The following is a 17,906-nucleotide window of genomic DNA, read 5'->3' as shown; positions in this document are numbered from 1 at the left end:
TGTGTGTGATTGAGTCAATGTATGTTCGGGGTGAATAATCTCTGGCTTGGAGATGTGACCTTTTCAATGGGCTAAAGTGTGTTCGGGAGATTGCAACTTGTAGTCTGACAAGAGCAGCTACAATGATAGCTGTGCTTATGTAGTGGAAGCATCAGCTTGGAAGAACTGCCAGTCTGCCAACAGGACCTCATTAGTTGCTACAAATTACGAAATTTGTTTTCTGACTGTAGTAACTGTGCTCTGTAGTTGCAGTCCAAGGATATGGCATCATTTGTGGTCTAATCACAAGTAGATTTTAACAGCTTTGGTGTAGGAACATTAGAGAGACATGTTGCATAAATACTTTCAGATCTGTCAAAACTTGTGATTAATAACAGTTAATTTTATTTTTATGCTACTTATGTTATTAATGTTAATCTATGTTACTTATCATTTTAAGTGAAGCTGGATTGGTTGGAACTGGATTTTGGGAAGTAACTTGTTTTAATACTCTTCCTACAAATAAATTTTCTTGTTTACTTCAATTAGATGATTTCTAAGAGTAATGATAGACTTTTTGATACAAAAAAAGGTAGCTATCTAATATATTTTTGATTTTTCTCTCAAATAGATGTGCACTTAGAATTAGAAGAACGGCTAGCAAAATTCATGAGGACAGAGGAAGCTATTATATACTCATATGGATTTGCAACAATTGCAAGTGCTATCCCTGCATATTCAAAGAGGGGGGACATTGTATTTGTGTAAGTATTGTTTTTTAATGGTTTTCTTCCTGTTTTTAATGATTGCTAAATCATGTAAGTTGAACAGTTGTTGAATATAAATAATATATTGTTGAACATTTAAAAATATTGCTGGTTTTGATCAAGTATTATGCAGTACAAAATTAAAATGTTTTTTCTTTGCCAAATATTACAAATCAGTTACGTTTTCATCGAGAAAGCTCAGAGGTGGGCACTCAGCTGCAAAACAAGCAAAATTACTTGTATATTCAAATTCTAATGTAATTTTAACAACTGATTTTCTTCTTAAATGATACAGTTATACTTACTTTTCTCCTGTTTACTGCCAGCTTTTCACCTTTCTTCGAGGAGAGTTGTTCTGTTCCCCTCATGCCTATTTGCAATGAATTATTTGGATAAATATTGGTGCATATTAAAGTAACAGAAGAATAGCTATGCAGAATCAAATAAATGGTTTGATTTTTCTGATGGCAGGCCCAGTATCTGGAACCTAAGACTAGCCAGTCATGATTTGTCAAGGGAAGTTCAAGAACTGAGAGAAACAATGTAACAATAATCATTTTACTGTGCCAAAAAAGAGGGCTGGGATTTAGTACGAGTTGATGGATTTTTCTTGTCTTCTAATTCTTTCAGTACCTTAGATCTTTAATGTCCTCAGTGTTTCTATTACATGCAAATGGTTAACATGAACATTTTATGAAAAATATTATATATGAATATGAAAAAATACTTGTTCCAAGTATAATACCTACCAGTTTCTACTGATGCATTTGATTTTTAGATAGGGATTTTCCACTGAGAGTATGGAGTGAGTGTCAATGTGGAGCTCAGCTGCCTGCTGTGGTTAAATTACAACACAGTGGTACTTTTGATGTTTGTCTGCCAAAATCTGTCTTTAGTGCTCTCTTTTCTGAGTGTAAGGCTTGCAGCCTATTTGACCTCTTTACAGAAGTTCTTTCATAATTTAGTCATATTTTTGATTGTCTTCTGCATCAGCATTTTTCATGCAAATGACTAGGATTGTGCACACACTACTCAAGGATGCCAGTGTACCCTGAGTTTAGTTATCTCATACTGTTTTAGCTTCTCATTGGCAAAAGATTGCAGTGTATTTAAAAGCAGCTTGTTTGAAATTACTGCATTTAGCATATGCAGGTTTGGTTTAGTTGCCACTTTCACAAGATCAGTTGACCTGAGCAGCTGTGAAATGGCATCCCCTATCATAATTGGAAATTTGCTGTTCCAACACTTAAAAATGGAGGATAGTTCTTTGGACGTGCAGATATTATTTCTTAAAGGATTTTAAAATGGAGTGTTTGAGTATTTGGAGGACTGCAGTAAATGTCACAGGCATATATTTGTGTTTTGCTTCTAAGACCCAGAACAAATTAAGTGAGAGGTTTCTGGGATGATTACTGTGGTATTCTACCTGGTCTGTGGAGTGCTGTGCTCAAACTGATGTCATGTGCAAACAAGAGGATCAGTGTAGATTGGGAAAACAAACCAAAACAAACCTGCTGGCTTGTTTTTAGTGTTGGTAATACATATAAAGTTGAGAAGCTTTGAAATGAGTTTTCAAAATGTAAATAAAATATACAGTGCTTTAAAACATCTGTTTTTGTCTACACATAAATACAAATATCTGCTCAAAAGAAAGATAAATCCTAATAGCCAGCTTTCTTTGAACAATTGCACTGTGTTTAACAAACTTAGCAGCGTTTGCTATACTTACAGAGATGAAGCTGCCTGCTTTGCTATTCAGAAGGGTTTACAAGCATCTCGTAGTAACATCAAGTTATTTAAGCATAATGATATGGCTGACCTTGAGCGACTGTTGAAAGAACAAGAGACTGAAGATCAAAAGGTACTACTTCTTTGAAGAAATATTTGTAGTCTTTTGTGCCAGTTCCCCCACATTGAGTCGTGTAATTGAATGGGTGCAGTGCAGTTACTTGCTTTTCATAGCTCTCTATTGAGCAGTCAATGTTGCTTATTTAATTAAGATTTTTTTTTTAAAGTATTTATTTGCATTTGTCTTCTTAACCCTTAGAACTGAGCTCAAAGGCATTAGTAGCAGGGGAATGTCTTTTACAGACAGCTCACTGACGTGTTTTTCTTTAAAAACTGTTACAGAGGTTTTGGTTTTTTTTTTTTATCTTTGAGAAATTTATGTAACTGTATTTACCTAATACATCATGCAAGTCAACTATCATTTTCACTATAAAATAGCCACAGTATAAAATCAGCAGAAAAATGGCTAGTCCTTTATAGAATCAATATGGTTGATTTTTTTCTCACTCTTCCCTTATCATGGAATCAACTCTGAAGATGTTCTCTCTCTTGAAAAATTTGAATCAGTCTGATGGCTTGCTTCTCATTCTGACAGTAATGTGAAAGGATGTCCAAAGGCAGTTAGATCAGGATCGGAAAGTACAAATAACTTGATTAAATGAGTTTTAAAAGAATTAACTGAATAGCTATCATGGTTGTATGGTTTGTTCACAGAATGCTGGCAAGTCACAGACAATTGAAAGAAAGCTGATTTTGTGATGAGTCTTAAAAAAAGTAAAGTAGATAAACTGTCAGTCAGCTTAACAGCAGTGTAAATCAGTAATGGATCTGATTAAAAGCAGATATATAGATAACATATTAGTTAACATACCTTCATGGACAATACATTTTGTCAGATAATCTTTATATGACTTTTTATTTGTGGTTTTCAGACTAATTTGTAGAACACATTTGGTTTGTTGAAGCAGAGTGCTTTGAATTAGCTACATGGTTAAAGTTTCTTACTGTAATTAGCTGAATGTGAACATAAAATTGGTGGGTAAGAGCTTAATACAGACCATGTGTGTATAACTAAGACATACTGACTAGAAAAGGGTAGGTAATATCATTAGAGTTGATAAAGCCTGTAGAGCCTACTGTGACTAGTTTAGTACCTACCACACAGAAAAGTTAAATGGATATTTCTAAATCGGAAAATGAAAGAAGTGTGACTAAATACCCTTGTTCAGAAAATATCAATAAGATTCAAAGTAAATAACAGAAGAATGGCATTTTAAAACCACAAACCTGAAATAATACAAATTGAAATTTATCAGAAACAAGTGAAAGATATTTTAATGTTCTGTATGGTATACAGAGATCAGATAATTACTTTGTAACATGAATGTTATGAAAACTTTTGCATTGTGTTTTACAAAGGCAGTTCTTGTAAGAAGTTCTTGCTGCATTGTGAATCCTGGTGCTCGAAACACTTGTTGAAAAGTCTTCTAAATGCTTATACTAATGATGAGTATAATAGCGATCAAGATTTGTAGTATTTGTTCTTAGTTGCTTTGGTTGGCTTTTATTCATAAAGTTCAAATGGACTGGTTATGTTTTGTTGCAAAACAAGGCCTCTTAAATCATGTGTAGAAGTCAAAAGCTTTGAAATTATTACAAAATAAATAAAATAAAACGCAGAAGGTACTCCAGTGAGGCGTTTCAACTTTTGTTACAGATGAAAAATATGAAGTTTAAACTTAAGTAACAGCTTATTTTAAAAAGAGTCCATTCCCTTCAGAAAAATCTTCCCTATCAAAAAAATACTTAGAGCTTTACTTGTTTAGTGACAGTTGGTATAAACTAAATCCATATCTTTCTCTGAAGAATCCTCGCAAGGCCCGTGTAACTCGAAGGTTTATTGTAGTAGAAGGATTGTATATGAACACAGGAGACATTTGCCCTCTTCCAGAGCTGGTAAGTGGTTTTAGTTTGCCTTTTGAACTGCATGTGAAAGTATGTGGCTAATGAAATAATAGTGTTGTGTAAATAAGCCTACATAGAAAAGTTCTGCAGGCAGTTTTTTTGTCTACTTTCCTGCTTTCTCACATGTTCATTACATGATGATTCCAAACCTTAACCTTGTTATGAAACTTCTGATTAGGATTCTGAAGCTGTTGAGACTAAAAAATAGTGTTCAGTTGTCTTAATTTTTATCCTGTAAAATATACTGTAAAATACTCAGCTATGTGGTATGATACTAGTTTGTTAAACTAAGTTATATCTAAAAAAAAGGAAAAAAAAAGTTTCAAAGAAACCTTAACAGGAATGTCAGAAATAGTGACTCAAAGGAAAATATTTGCTATTCAGCATAAAATGGCTTTTTATGCAGTCTCTGTTCTTGTAGATGATGGAAGAAATTATGTGAAAATACATTGTCTGGAAAGTACCTTTAAAAAAAAACCCACATTTTTTATATATGAAAATTTATGACATTTGTTTCAGTATTATATGGTGGAATGATTTTGAAGACTTTTAAAATGTGTTGATGACAGAACTATAAAACTCACTTTTATACAGTATTCAGAATGTTGTTCTTGTCATTCTTTACCTTATCTCCCCCATGCATTTTGTCACCAAACTCTGACTTGTATTTTATAAAATTTTCTTTGTTTTAGATAAAATTGAAGTATAAATACAAAGTTAGAATATTTTTGGAGGAGAGCCTTTCCTTTGGAGTCCTTGGAGAACATGGAAGAGGAATTACTGAGCACTTTGGAATAAATGTGTGTACTTTTTTGTTGTGAGTGAGAGATTTGTACAGAACCAAGTTGTGCAATTGTTTCCTGATACCTGTGGCATTTAACAGATAGTTTTGTAGTGTACAATAGACATTTAAATATAGGGGATTTTAAAATATATATGTATTTCTAAATATACTATTTTCTTAGCCATCCTAGAGCTTTCAGGTCTTGGCAGTCTTTCATGTGCTTACTTGAAATAGTTTTACTTATCTTTAGTGAGAAAGATAACAGAAGAATTTTTACAATGCATGATTCTATCTTTTTTTGGATGCCCAGTGTGATAATGCTGTCTTTTGCAGCTGCATACACTTAAAAGTGTCACTCTGACACAAAAATATTTGAGGTCTTGGAGTAAATAAGAAAAATCTTAGCAGTATGTGGCTGTCATGTTTTGCTTTATTGCCTTTTACTCCAGTGGGGGAAAAAGAAGATAAAACTTCTGATGGTTCTGTCAAAGGTGTTATTGTAGTACTTTACTAGCAGATTAAGCTAAACTATTTCCAAGGGGCTACTTTTCGTGGTGTTTATGCAGCTGAGGAGTACTTTGGAAATCCAAAATGGTATCGTTGCAGCTGCTTGCTATCACAGTCCCCTGGGCTGAGGGGAAAGAAGTGCTTTTTGTTGGCTAGTATTCCAGTGTGGAGCATCTTTCAGTGCATTCTGACAATATCTGAATTCAGTTTGGAAGTGAAATAACAAATTCAGAGAATTCATTCTGTCTTCCGCTTTATCCTATTATTTTCACTTAATACCAAACATGGAAAAGAGAAAATTAATTTAGAAAAGGTCACACTGTTACTGTGATATATGCCAACTGCTATCTGATTAGCTGACTTCTTTGTTAACTTCCTTTCCAATTAACTGACTTTTACATTAAATGAAATTACAGACAAAATGTTTTGTAGCCTGGCAAAAGAAAATATTTGCAACTAGCAAGTGAAATGAGACTATTGTGTCTCGAATGTTCAGACTATTTTAATTAGGTCTATGCCTAAATTTTAATCACATTCTACCTCCTACTGACTACAGTGGGGCTACTTAAACTCTTAAAGGGCACTGCTACACTGAGTGCATTGTGGAGTTGTCACCAGCATCTAAATAATTTTTTATCTGTTTGTGTTCTTCACATTGCAATGCCTGGAAGGGAGAGATCATGCGATTTATTTACAGATCCATAAATATCTATTCCTGTATTGCTTAAAATTGTTATTTCAGTTGTATTCTCATTTTATTACGTCATAATTTGGTGAATATTCTCTAGTATTCATGGTAGTGTGAAACAAGATGTATCTTTAATAGATCAACTTATAATCCTGATGCAATCCAAAGCATCTTTTAATAAGTTTTTAATTTAACTGACAGATTGATGATATAGATCTTATTAGTGCAAACATGGAAAATTCACTGGCTTCTATTGGTGGATTTTGCTGTGGAAGATCTTTTATTATTGACCATCAGGTAAGACAGATCTCTTTTTAAGTAGTCTGGCACTATTAGTTACTTATATGTGAGAATTAATTATTAATATCAATTTGCAAGTATGATATAGTTGATTGTGCAGTATTTGATTCTACACAGAACTGTCTGGTTCCTGTGAAAGACTCTAGATGAATCAGAGACCTGCTTTTAAATCCTTAGATGTACCTGTGGGTGTGGAGGAGAGGTTTTAATATGTACCTATATTAATGAATTCACTTTTAAAACATTGTCTACATTACTACAGAATTTTTTTTTCCTTTTCTCCCATAGCGATTGTCTGGTCAAGGCTATTGCTTTTCTGCGTCCCTGCCTCCTTTGTTAGCTGCTGCTGCTATTGAGGCTCTGAATATTATGGAAGATAATCCAGGTACTTAATTCAGGAAAATGTTATCCTTTAGTATTTCTTCACTCTAAACTAATAACTGGGGCTTCTCTCTACTTTGATTCTTCACCTTTTTACTCTGATGTCCTCTTTATTTTTTTGCTAGTTAATTTTACATGCTTTTTTTTTTCATGGTATTTCCCATTCTGCTTTTCTTCTTCAGTGTTTCCATCCCTGTCCATCTTCCAGCTGAAAATAAGCAAGTTATTTGAGGCTAAGACGGACAAAGATGGTTTTTAAAAAGCAAATAAGAATTTTTTATTCTTCCATTTAGATCTGAGATATGCTTCTTCCTTAAAATTGTATTCCTTCAGCACATATGAAGGAAGAGAAAGTTAAATAGAAATGGTAATATATTTCCTCAGGACAGAGCAACCCTCTCCTTTCCACTTGCACTATATAATTAGGGGCTTTTTTCCTAGTTAAGCATTCAGGTGAGAATCTCAGGAATGATCAGGGAGAACACTGCCTGTGCTTTGCAGGATCACAAACAGGGCATTTTTATAAAGTTGGCAGACAGAAGTTTCTGCTGTAGGAGTCATCTAGAAAAGCCCTTAAAGATCATCTAGTTCCAGTACCTGCCAATGGCAAGGGCACGTAGACCAGGAGCTCCATCCAACCATCCAACATTGAAAAATCTTTTTGCTGACCAAGAATCGAGCCCAAACCACAGCAGCGCCAAATCCCAGCCACTAGAACACCTGGGAAAGAATTATTTTTTTTTTTTTAGGAAGTGGAAGAGCTGAGTGGCACAGGAGGACAAAATTGGCCAAATTGTGAAATTGTGTAAAATTGGTTTTATCCTTCATTTGCATCAACAGATTGGAGGACATCTGAAAAGATGCAGTATTTAATTTGTGACAAATAAATAAAAATTACTAGGTAGCCCATGCCCAGTTGTCTGAAGTGAAATAAAATCAAGAAAAAATTAAGGGTAAGTTACAGGACTCTTAGGTGCAGTGTAGGATTAGCCTTCACCAAGGAAAAGAGCCATGATTTGCAAATCCAGGAGTCTGTTTTCTCTTTAAGAAACTGCAGTGAACTTGTGAACGGAGTCTGCAATGAGCAGAGTCTGCATGGCAATAGATATTTATGGATATTTATAAATTGGACCTGCCATTTCAGTCCCATTACAAAGTGTTTATGTCATCCCTTCCATATGGTCATGAACGGCAGCAGCTCCATATGCAGCTGGAGTAATGAGATAAATGGAAGTAGTGCATTTGTCAAGATTGAAGAGCTTGTCATTTCCTGGCAGAAATAGGAATCGGGAACATTAAGAGTAGTAGTAAAGACACTTATTAGTTCTATGGATATACGTTAGTTTGAGTCCAAATGCTATATTTGAAATCTTGGGGAAATGTAAAGTAGAAGCAGGAAATCTAAGCCTTTTTCTGTTTTGTTTTTGGATTTTTTTGTGTTTTTGTTGTTTTTTGTGTATAGACATTTTTCAGACTCTCCGGACTAAATGTGAATGGATTCACAAAGCTTTACAGGGGTAAGTGTGGGGTTTGGGGCTTTTTGGCTTTTATTTGGCTATGCCTTTATAATGCCAACTTTAAAGGCACTCTTCTTGCCCAAATCTTTTTCTGGTTTTACAGTTACTCAATTATGTATGTATTAAAGGAGAAAACTTAGTCTTTCCTAACTGTCTCTGTTATACTACTAAAAAGAGTTCAAGTTTTTTAAATCCTTTACAAGTTTTGAAATGAGATTATTTCCTAAGGCTGTTGAGGATGTCTGCAATTTCTTACACATTAAAATCTTTAGGAGAGTGTGATAGATCTCAATGACACAAAGTGTTAATCAACATTTTGGAAATTGTCTAAATAAAAACATTTGGTATGAAGCTTAGCAGATACTCTTTCAAAGAATGCACCTTTTTAATCACCTTTAATACAATATTCCTATGTATTTGACTTGAATGTTAAAATAGTAATAAAATACCTGTTTTTCTGGAGGCATAAAGAAAATTGCTAGAATTTATCTGAAAAATAAGGTTTAAAATTTTCAAACACTATGCTGTTTTAAAAGATGGCAATACTGACTAACTGCTTTTTTATCTGTCAGGTTTTGATATTTAAAAGATGCAGAAATAGCTGTGATATTCAACAGCCATTTAATGTGCAGTAATTGTGCAGTTGTATTTTACAATTCTTCTCCCTCAGTTTTGTGTTGCATTATACAGAAATTAATAACTTCTAAAGACACTGCTATACAAATCTCTAATGCATGCTTAATATAGTGTCAATATGACCCTGATCTTCTTAAGATGTGTATTAGGCAAGCTTATCTAAGTTTAGAAATCAAAATTAGACCTGATAATTGCTATGCATTTATGTGACCTGTTAATTTTGGGGACCAGAGGTCTTGCTTGGAAATTAAATACAGATTTTTGGATGGGAATAACTCAGTCCTAAATGTGTGTGATGTGTCAGGACAATGACAGTCAGATGTCAGTCATTCTGTTAAATTCTAGCCAGTTAAAGCGAGTTAACAACTGTTTCAACATACAGACGAGGGAACAAAAACATTACTTAACATATAATATACTACATATATTCATATAACTAATTTTAGAGGAGTTTCTGACTAAGTGACAGATGATGCTGTAAAGAGTTTCTATGGGAAATAATTTAAAATCGTAAATCTTGCCAAATCTTATAAGACCCCCCCCTGCAAAACTGTTGTTCTTTCTTATCCCGTAAGTGATAAAAAGGTGACTTGACTCAGCTGGCTGGGTTTTTATCAGCAACTTACAGGCCTAACACAGACACTTCTCTTACATCTTCATAAGAATTCTTTTAAAATTTCTGAACTATAAATCCTTTTTGCAAAAGGATGAGTAACTATTGTTGTACAAACTTCCTGAAACTCCTTAGAAATTACATTTGCTTGATAATTTTATCTTTATGTAAAAAAGCTGAAATGCACATATGTTTTGCCTGCATTAGTATCAGTAAAGTGAAATACTCATCTTTTCTCACTTACCACCTAGAAAGGAAGAACACTTGTTGTCTAGAATTTCAACATGTCTTCAAGTGGGATGTACCTCAAAGGTTTTTTATTTGTTTTAGGATTTCAGGTTTAAAAGTAGTGGGAGAATCTTTTTCTCCAGCATTGCACTTACAGTTGGAGGAAAGCTGTGGATCTCGAGAAAATGATGTGAAGTTACTCAAAAGAGTTGTGGATTATGTAAGTGTCCCCAGAGTCATTAAAATATATCAGTGCCCTTGAATATTAATAATGAAGGAAGGGTAGGGAGGCTTGTTAGGTAACTTGTTAAAATATCTTGCAGGAATGCTGCAAGAAACTTAGTTTCTTTGCTGATTATGCATCTCTATTAAAGATCATCTTCTAACCATTTCTTGCTGCCTATAGTTAGTTCTGTAGTTCTGGATTTAAAAAATACACATTCTACTATTTACTTCAGGAAATAGCTATTTCCTGTTACCTATTTTAATGCTCAAATCTGCATATAAAACTGTTGCTTAGAGAACTTTTATAATGTTAATAAGGAGAGCATTCTGGAGGTGCATTTTAACCATTTAAGGTCAATCCTTGCTTCTTTGAGTCTGTGAATTTGCTTTTTTTATGTGTGAACAGTTTCATATTCTGTGTGTAGTATTTTTCCGTTCTTCAGTCTTCATTGGTTCTTTTTGTCCAACATGAAGATGTGAGGGTTGATGGAAAGCTTTATATATCAGGTGGCAGGTAAACAAGACTATGCAACAAAAAGAAATTCTGAAGTTAATTTCCTTGAAAATATGCTTAAATATGATTTTATTGCCTGATAAATATTGTTGGTTTGCCTGATTACATGGAGGTGAAAACTAAAGACACTACACTCTAAGCTGTTTTATGTCGTAAAGCTGTATTGAAATTAGAAGTGATTTTGCACAATCTTTGCAAACCTCCATTTAGGAGAAAACTTGCATTTATCTTGAGACTAGATAAATAAAAGTTAGTTATACGTATTTAGTGATCAAAAGGATATGCAATCAGAAATTCCTAGGTTGACTGCTGTATTTTCTTTATTTGTAGTGCATGAATAGTGGTATTGCGTTAACACAGGCTCGCTATCTGGAGAAAGAAGAAAAATGTCTTCCTCCACCCAGGTTAGCAGAAAGTTAATGTATTACTTGATTTTTTTTGGGCTATGGCTCTCCCTCTCTTTTCCATGTAATGATGGAAATTTGTCAACAAATACAATTTGTTCAGTAGACTGGATTGAATAGTTGGTTCTTGGAAAAAGTGGGAGAGGCTCCATTTTTGAGGTATATTTTCAGTGATGTTCCAGGTTGCTAGTACCATGAAATAACTGTATCAAAACTGCCTGTATCCTGAAGATCAGCATGTAGCCTGTTAGTGGGCACATTTCCATGAGCTACACCTCTGTTGGTAAAAAAGATAACATATTTCTGCAGTGTATATGGTGGGGTAGCAGAGCAGGGGCAAAAAGTAGTTTCACTACATGTGTTTAGTCATTTGTCTTGTTTCTGGTTGAATTTGAATTTATAATAATTTCCCTACAGATAGTGATCTTAATGTGTTGAAATTAGTACATAACAATTCTAAAGCTGAAGGCTAGGAGTAAAGTTTACTGTGTATGTTCTGGTTTTCTTTTTCTAGTATTCGAGTAGTGATAACAGTGGAACAAACAGAACAAGAACTGGACAAAGCTGCATCACTTCTCAAGGAAGCTGCACAGTCTGTGTTGAATTAGATGCTGGTTTTGGATTCCTTTTTCCCCACATTATCAGGAGAAGTGTTTTACACTGTATAGTGACTTCCAGATTCTTCCACATTGAAACCTGACTAACAAAATTGTTCTAGAGTGCTATAAATGCAGTGAGGGGAAGAGTGCAGAATTTTCAAGTTGGTGAATGGCGCAGTGTTGTTCCAATTCAAACTCTGCCATTTACTAGCATTACTTAAAATGGGGATATTACTATTGCATTCATGACTCTCTCATAAGTTAGTGTAAAAAGTTTCAAATTTATTTCCTCAAACCCTTAAACATTCTCAGAAATACATATAAGCATTGTGTTTCACCCCATGTGAAATGTGGTGTTTTCTCTCCATTTTCTCAGAACATGGGAACTTCAAATAAATTTCAAGGAATTATCCCTCCACACCTTGCAAATGAAAGTACACTGTTCCTAATACTGCCAAAAGGATAACACATTAAGATATAATTTTGTACTATATTATGTCATTTATTATTGGATTATAGGAGGGGGAACCTTCAATTCTTTTTCTTTATATATCTTTCTCTAACTAGTTTTGGCAACCAGGTTTTAAGAAAGCCTGGCCAGACAGTAAATTCATATCAAATATTACTTGCTTTTTGCATTCCATATGTAATTATATGCATGTTTGATATTACGGGTGAGGTTTTTCATATTGTTAACTTTAAAATATCTAAGTTCAAACATTTGAATTGATGGAACTGATGTAATTCCAGTGTAGTATGTTCAGATAAGGGAGCTTTGTACCAGTCTTGAAGAGGAATAATAGGCAACATGGAAAATGAACCAAGGTTTTGAAACAGCAACTAAATACTAGCTTAGTCAAACTACTTTTAAGCACAAAAAATATATGTGCTTAGTTTTATCTGTAAACATCTATACCTTAGAAGGGGAAGCTCACAGGTAGCTACTAAGGGTTTAGATGATACAAATACTACTGAAATACAACTCAATCTGTGCATATGTAAATCCAAGTAACATGAAAGTAATATTTGGAGGCTGTGCTGTCAGGATTTTAAGTACACACAGATGGACATTACATATATGGACACTTTACTTCAATCAGGAAACTGGTGAGGAACTATGTACCTTTTTATAAAAGAAAAAGTACAGCTTTTTATTTCACAATTTTGCTTTAAGAATGCCTATCTAAAAATTTTGCATTCTGCCTAGTATGTGTTGAGTTGTTTTGTACTTATGTGCCTTTTTGGTTGCTACTACAAGGATTACAGGACTATTTTTGAGAAACATAATTGTTAAATATAAAGTTAATCATGTTTGACTCAGATTTTTACTTACACAATTGGATTTTGTAGCATGGTTACAGAATATTGTTAAATATTCTACATTGGGTGAGCGTAGTCTATGTTGCCTTCAGTCCATAGAGACTATTTCTGTGTGTGGCTTTCAAAACTTTTCATCTGTGTACATTCAGATAGAACATCTAAAGTTGTCTTGGGGCAGTTCTGTGATTGTTGCTCAACCTTTTGAAATAGCCATATCATTATCTGTGCAATGTAATAAAACTTCTATCCCAATGTGAAAGAATATCCCTATTACACTGATATTTATGTTTTCTTTGTTAACTGTGAGTAAAAGCCAACAGTCTAAGAGAGAAAAAAATGTGCAGAATGAAACTGACTCCCATTTGACAGACTGGAACTGAAGTGCAGACTAGTAATCTAGAAGACCCTCACAGGCTGCAAGAAATGGAAATTAAATGTTGCTGCTCTACTTCGAGCTTTTGAGCCATTTTTGGCTGCATAATTGAAACCTGCAAATTCAAGTGAAGTCAAGCCTTTGATGTATTAACTTGGAACAAATGAGGTACTTTGATTCCACTGCAGCATATTAAATGGATTTGGAGTTAAGATAAAACTGGGAAGGTAAGCAAATAACCATTGGCATTGAAATCCTAGGTTGCAGAATCTATATTTAATTCTCTCATTTTATTTTAGGTTATCTGCAAATGGGGTGGAATTTTTGTTGTGTTTAGAGAACTGCAAATAATTTTTAGATACATGGATTTGTGTTGTTATTTCTGTTATTGGTTTGTTGGGTATTTTTGGTTTTAAATGAAGTGATGACAACTAAAGTAGCAAGAAGCAGAGTGGAATTTCTATCAGTTTCAAACCTAACTGGTTCTGACAAAATAAAAGTTCAAAAATGTTGCTAAAAGATGCCAGATTCATTTGCCAAACACATGCCCACCATTAAAACATTGGTAAAACTGCCTTTGTCCTTTGTTACTGCTTACCAGTAAATAGGAAAGCATTATTTAGATCACGGTAAAGTGAATACCTTGGTTGATAGCAGCGAAAGTGCTCTTGTAATATGTGTTTTACTGACAGGTTATATGCATGATCTCTTTGAGAAATTAAGACACTTAAGAGATGCAACTGGTGGAGAGGGATATCCTTGGTCAGTTCAAGCATGTCTGTCTCCTCTTCATTTTGACTTTTTTTGATAAATGTCTGTCATGGCAAGCAGGTGAAGAAATAGGTGGCTCTGAGGAAAAATGTTGATTTGGGTTAGGAAGACAGCAGGTGGTTCTGATTAAGCTTCTGACATTTGAAAAATCAGAAGCCTGTTAAGGTGCTTAACTGCTCAATGCTCTTGGCTGATAAATATATGAACAAATCTGTATTAGTTGCTTTGTAGTTACATTTGGGTGAATTCTTATTTTTTCATCCATTTCTTCAGATGTGGGCATGAGACTGGAGTTCAGTGTAAAGCTGTTAAGTAGGATACTGTGACATGAATCAAACACAAGGACCTTATCCCAAATTTTGAAGTCTTTTTTGAAAATAAATTTTGTTTCAAATAATTTATGTATTTAGTTTTGCCACATACTTGGAACAGAGTTTCAGCTAAGGGGATAAGAAATCCAGTATTTTAAATTGTGATCAAAAATAGGCGTTTTTTTTACATTTACTGTTAATATCTGGTAGTTGAGAAGGAGAGCATTTTGACTGTAAGAAGTTGGCCATTTATTGAAATTGTCTTGATTAAACTGATTTTTTACAATATATGAGGACTGGGATGGACTGGAAAGAATTAATACTTTTAAAATATTTTATTTTGAAGAAACACGTCTACATGATATATATATTCCTATTTTTAACAAAGAGATTTATTTTCTTTGAATATTTAAGAATAATTAAATAATTGCTATTTGTGTAGTTTCATGTTTTTATACAAAAAACTACAGATGCCTTTTCTGTTTATTATAGTAATCAGTACTTTTGGATGGGAGGTGAAATGCATAAGGAGAGTATTAAGAAGAAAGGGACCTATGGCTGAATAACTTTGATTTTGGTCTTTTTTCACTTTTGAAATATGAACCCAGTCAATGCACAGAGTGGTGTACTGTCTCCTTTCTGTCACTCCATCTGGACTTCATTATTTTAAACAGAGTTGTGGAGTGTTGGCATTCACTGATCTATGAAGTTGCTACCGCAAAAGTGTCTTGCATCCTAAGATGACTAAAGAAGTGCACATGTAAATGTACAGAGCTGTAAATGCTGCCTAAACAGAGGAAATATTTACAACTAACACAAAGCATTTGTACATTAAACTGTTTCAGTGTCCTAATAAAAGGAAATGTCTGGATAACATTTCTTCTTGTGTTTTTATGTTCTTTGGCAGTTTAATGGTAATAGGGTAATGGACTTATTCTGTCTTGCTGTTGATAGATTTTCCAGATTTTGGTTTCCGGTCCATTGTGTACTAGGTAATTGCAAAATACGCATAGTAGAAGTCACAGAAGCTACTAAATCTGCTGAAGAGTACCTATCAGTGAAGGACAGTTTCTACATGTCCAATTTCTAATACTCTGGTAGCATACACTTGCTGAAAACCACTATTATAGGAAGCTAGACACTGGGGCAGTTACAGTTTTGTTGGGACTCAGAATAGAATTTCTGGTGTATCAACAAACTTGAGTCCAGATGACATGTCCCCCAGCTTTGAGACACATTTACAGAATAAAATACTGCAATTTTGCCTACCATATTTCATGGATAAGATTTCTCTATCTTCCTCTTCTATTAGAGGTGTTGCCACTTAGTATGCTGTTTGTGTAATTAGGTTGGATCTTGCAGCAGAGGATTCAGAGCTGGCAAAAACCAGCCTGGTGTATTGGAGTCAAAGGAGTAGCTTAACTAGAATTGGAAATATCTATCAGTTTAATCCAGTGTTTAACTTACATTTTAGGTAGGCCAAAATAAGTGATTGTCTCATTCTAATCAGCATTTTTCAGACTGTACTCCTGTTCTGGTATCCACAATTCAAGAAAGACAAAGACAGATTAAAGAAAGGTCCAAAGGGGGACCATGAAGATGACCAAGGGCCTGGAGAACATGCCCTGTGAAGAAAGAAAAACTTAAGGACAATTTTCCAGTTCTTATATGGTGTCTACAAAGATGGCAGAAGCTCTATTCATATTAAGCCACATGAAGAATGGAAGGAGCAATAGAATCATAAAGTGCATGGAGTTGAAAGGGACCTTGAAAATCATTTAGTACCAACTGCCATGAGCAAGGGCACCTTCTACTAGACCAGGTTGCTCCAGCCCCCATTCATCCTGGCCTTGAACAGTGTCAGGGATGAGGCATCCACAGATTACATAGGTAGTATAATAGAATAGAATCATTAAGGTTGGAGAAGGAGATCTGAGATCAAGTTCATCCTTTGACCAAACACCACCATGTTAACTAGACCAGGGCATTAAGAACCACGTCCAGTCATTTCTTGAATGCCTCCAGGGATGGTGACTCCACCACCTCTCTGAGCAGTCTGTTCCAATGTTTGACAACCCTTTTCATGAAGAAATTCTTGCTGATACCCAACCTGAACCTCCCTTGGCACAGCTCTTTACCAGCCTGCCAAGCTAATTAGCAAAGATCCTCTTCTCCTTGTCTGACAGACAGACCCCACCAACCCCCCAGCAGACCTGGTTTTTCAAGGTGAGTTACATGGAATCTGATACATACGAGTTGCGTGGAGAAAGGTTTCATCTTGACATAACTTTTTACAATGGTCAGTCACTAGAAAACAACCTCCTCACGGATTATGGGAGATTTTCAAGATGTAGGTGGACAGGCTGCTGAATAATTTTATCTAGACTACCTTTTTCACAAGAAGTTAGACCAGATGACCTTTTGAGTCCCGTTCCAGCTTGGCCTGTTCTGGAATTCTGTAGTTCTGTGACTGTAACTCAACAGGAAGTGGAAATAATTTTTCACATTTGATCTAATTAGAATTGGATTTTGTTTGGAACAAGCCCATTGTTAATTACCAATGTCACAGTAGGTGTTGAGAGAGTGCATGAGCAAGAATTTAAACTGTGCATTACCGTAAGTACAAGTTAGGCTGATGACTGAGAGGATAAAAGAAGGTAATGGAATGCCAGCACTTAATGATAACCTGAGTGGCGATTTTGAATTCCTCATTATTTTTAGTGGTTTGGACTTTTTTTTGTTCTTTCACATAATGAGGGAAAGAAATGGCTGTTCTCAACGGTTAATGGATGAAAGATCAAATACAATTTTTTTTTTTGTTTTAACTTTGTCCAGCATGATACTTTTTTTAAAAAACTAGCCTCGGTTCTGTGTATCATGTTTGTATGAAATAAAATTTTGCCTTGATGTCAAGAGTGAATGTGAACTTTAGTTACATAATCTAAACAGGCAACAATACTCCTTCACCTTTGTAAGTAACCTTGAGGCTTAAAATGTAGGAGTATTAAGTGGCCCTTAAAATAGCTGAGAGTAAGGAATATTTTATTGGTGAAATACTATAGGTCCATTTTTATCCATCTTTAGATTTTCAAAGACAGCATGCATAAAATAATCACTATTAAACAGTAATCTGCATTTGCGATAATAAATTTCCTGACTTCCTTATGGATAAAAGGACTAGGCATGATAGTTCTACTAAAATTTGCTAATTAATTTTTTAATAAACAAATTTGAAA

The 17,906-nt window shown here is 34.5% G+C and overlaps 1 protein-coding gene across 2 annotated transcripts in view; it reads left to right on the top strand.

Annotated features, from left to right (window-relative positions):
- Positions 1-15,546, top strand: part of SPTLC1 (serine palmitoyltransferase long chain base subunit 1) — a 34,801-nt gene extending 19,255 nt beyond the window's left edge. Inside the window, exons 6-15 of one of the 2 annotated variants that reach the window (XM_066339683.1) lie at positions 611-743; positions 2,478-2,607; positions 4,401-4,490; positions 5,192-5,299; positions 6,680-6,775; positions 7,067-7,163; positions 8,622-8,676; positions 10,256-10,373; positions 11,223-11,296; positions 11,811-15,546. In XM_066339683.1, coding sequence (XP_066195780.1) covers positions 611-743; positions 2,478-2,607; positions 4,401-4,490; positions 5,192-5,299; positions 6,680-6,775; positions 7,067-7,163; positions 8,622-8,676; positions 10,256-10,373; positions 11,223-11,296; positions 11,811-11,904 — 995 coding nt within the window. In that variant the 3' untranslated portion in view covers positions 11,905-15,546. Of the gene's footprint in view, positions 1-610; positions 744-2,477; positions 2,608-4,400; positions 4,491-5,191; positions 5,300-6,679; positions 6,776-7,066; positions 7,164-8,621; positions 8,677-10,255; positions 10,374-11,222; positions 11,297-11,810 lie in introns of those variants that run through there. The other variant, XR_010745890.1, reaches the window with a different exon arrangement.
- Positions 15,547-17,906: the final 2,360 nt, after the last annotated feature.

Source organism: Sylvia atricapilla, chromosome Z, assembly GCF_009819655.1.
Source record: "Sylvia atricapilla isolate bSylAtr1 chromosome Z, bSylAtr1.pri, whole genome shotgun sequence".
Taxonomy (NCBI): domain Eukaryota; kingdom Metazoa; phylum Chordata; class Aves; order Passeriformes; family Sylviidae; genus Sylvia; species Sylvia atricapilla.
Note: the sequence above shows the minus strand (reverse complement) of the source record. Positions and strands in the feature narration are given on the sequence as shown.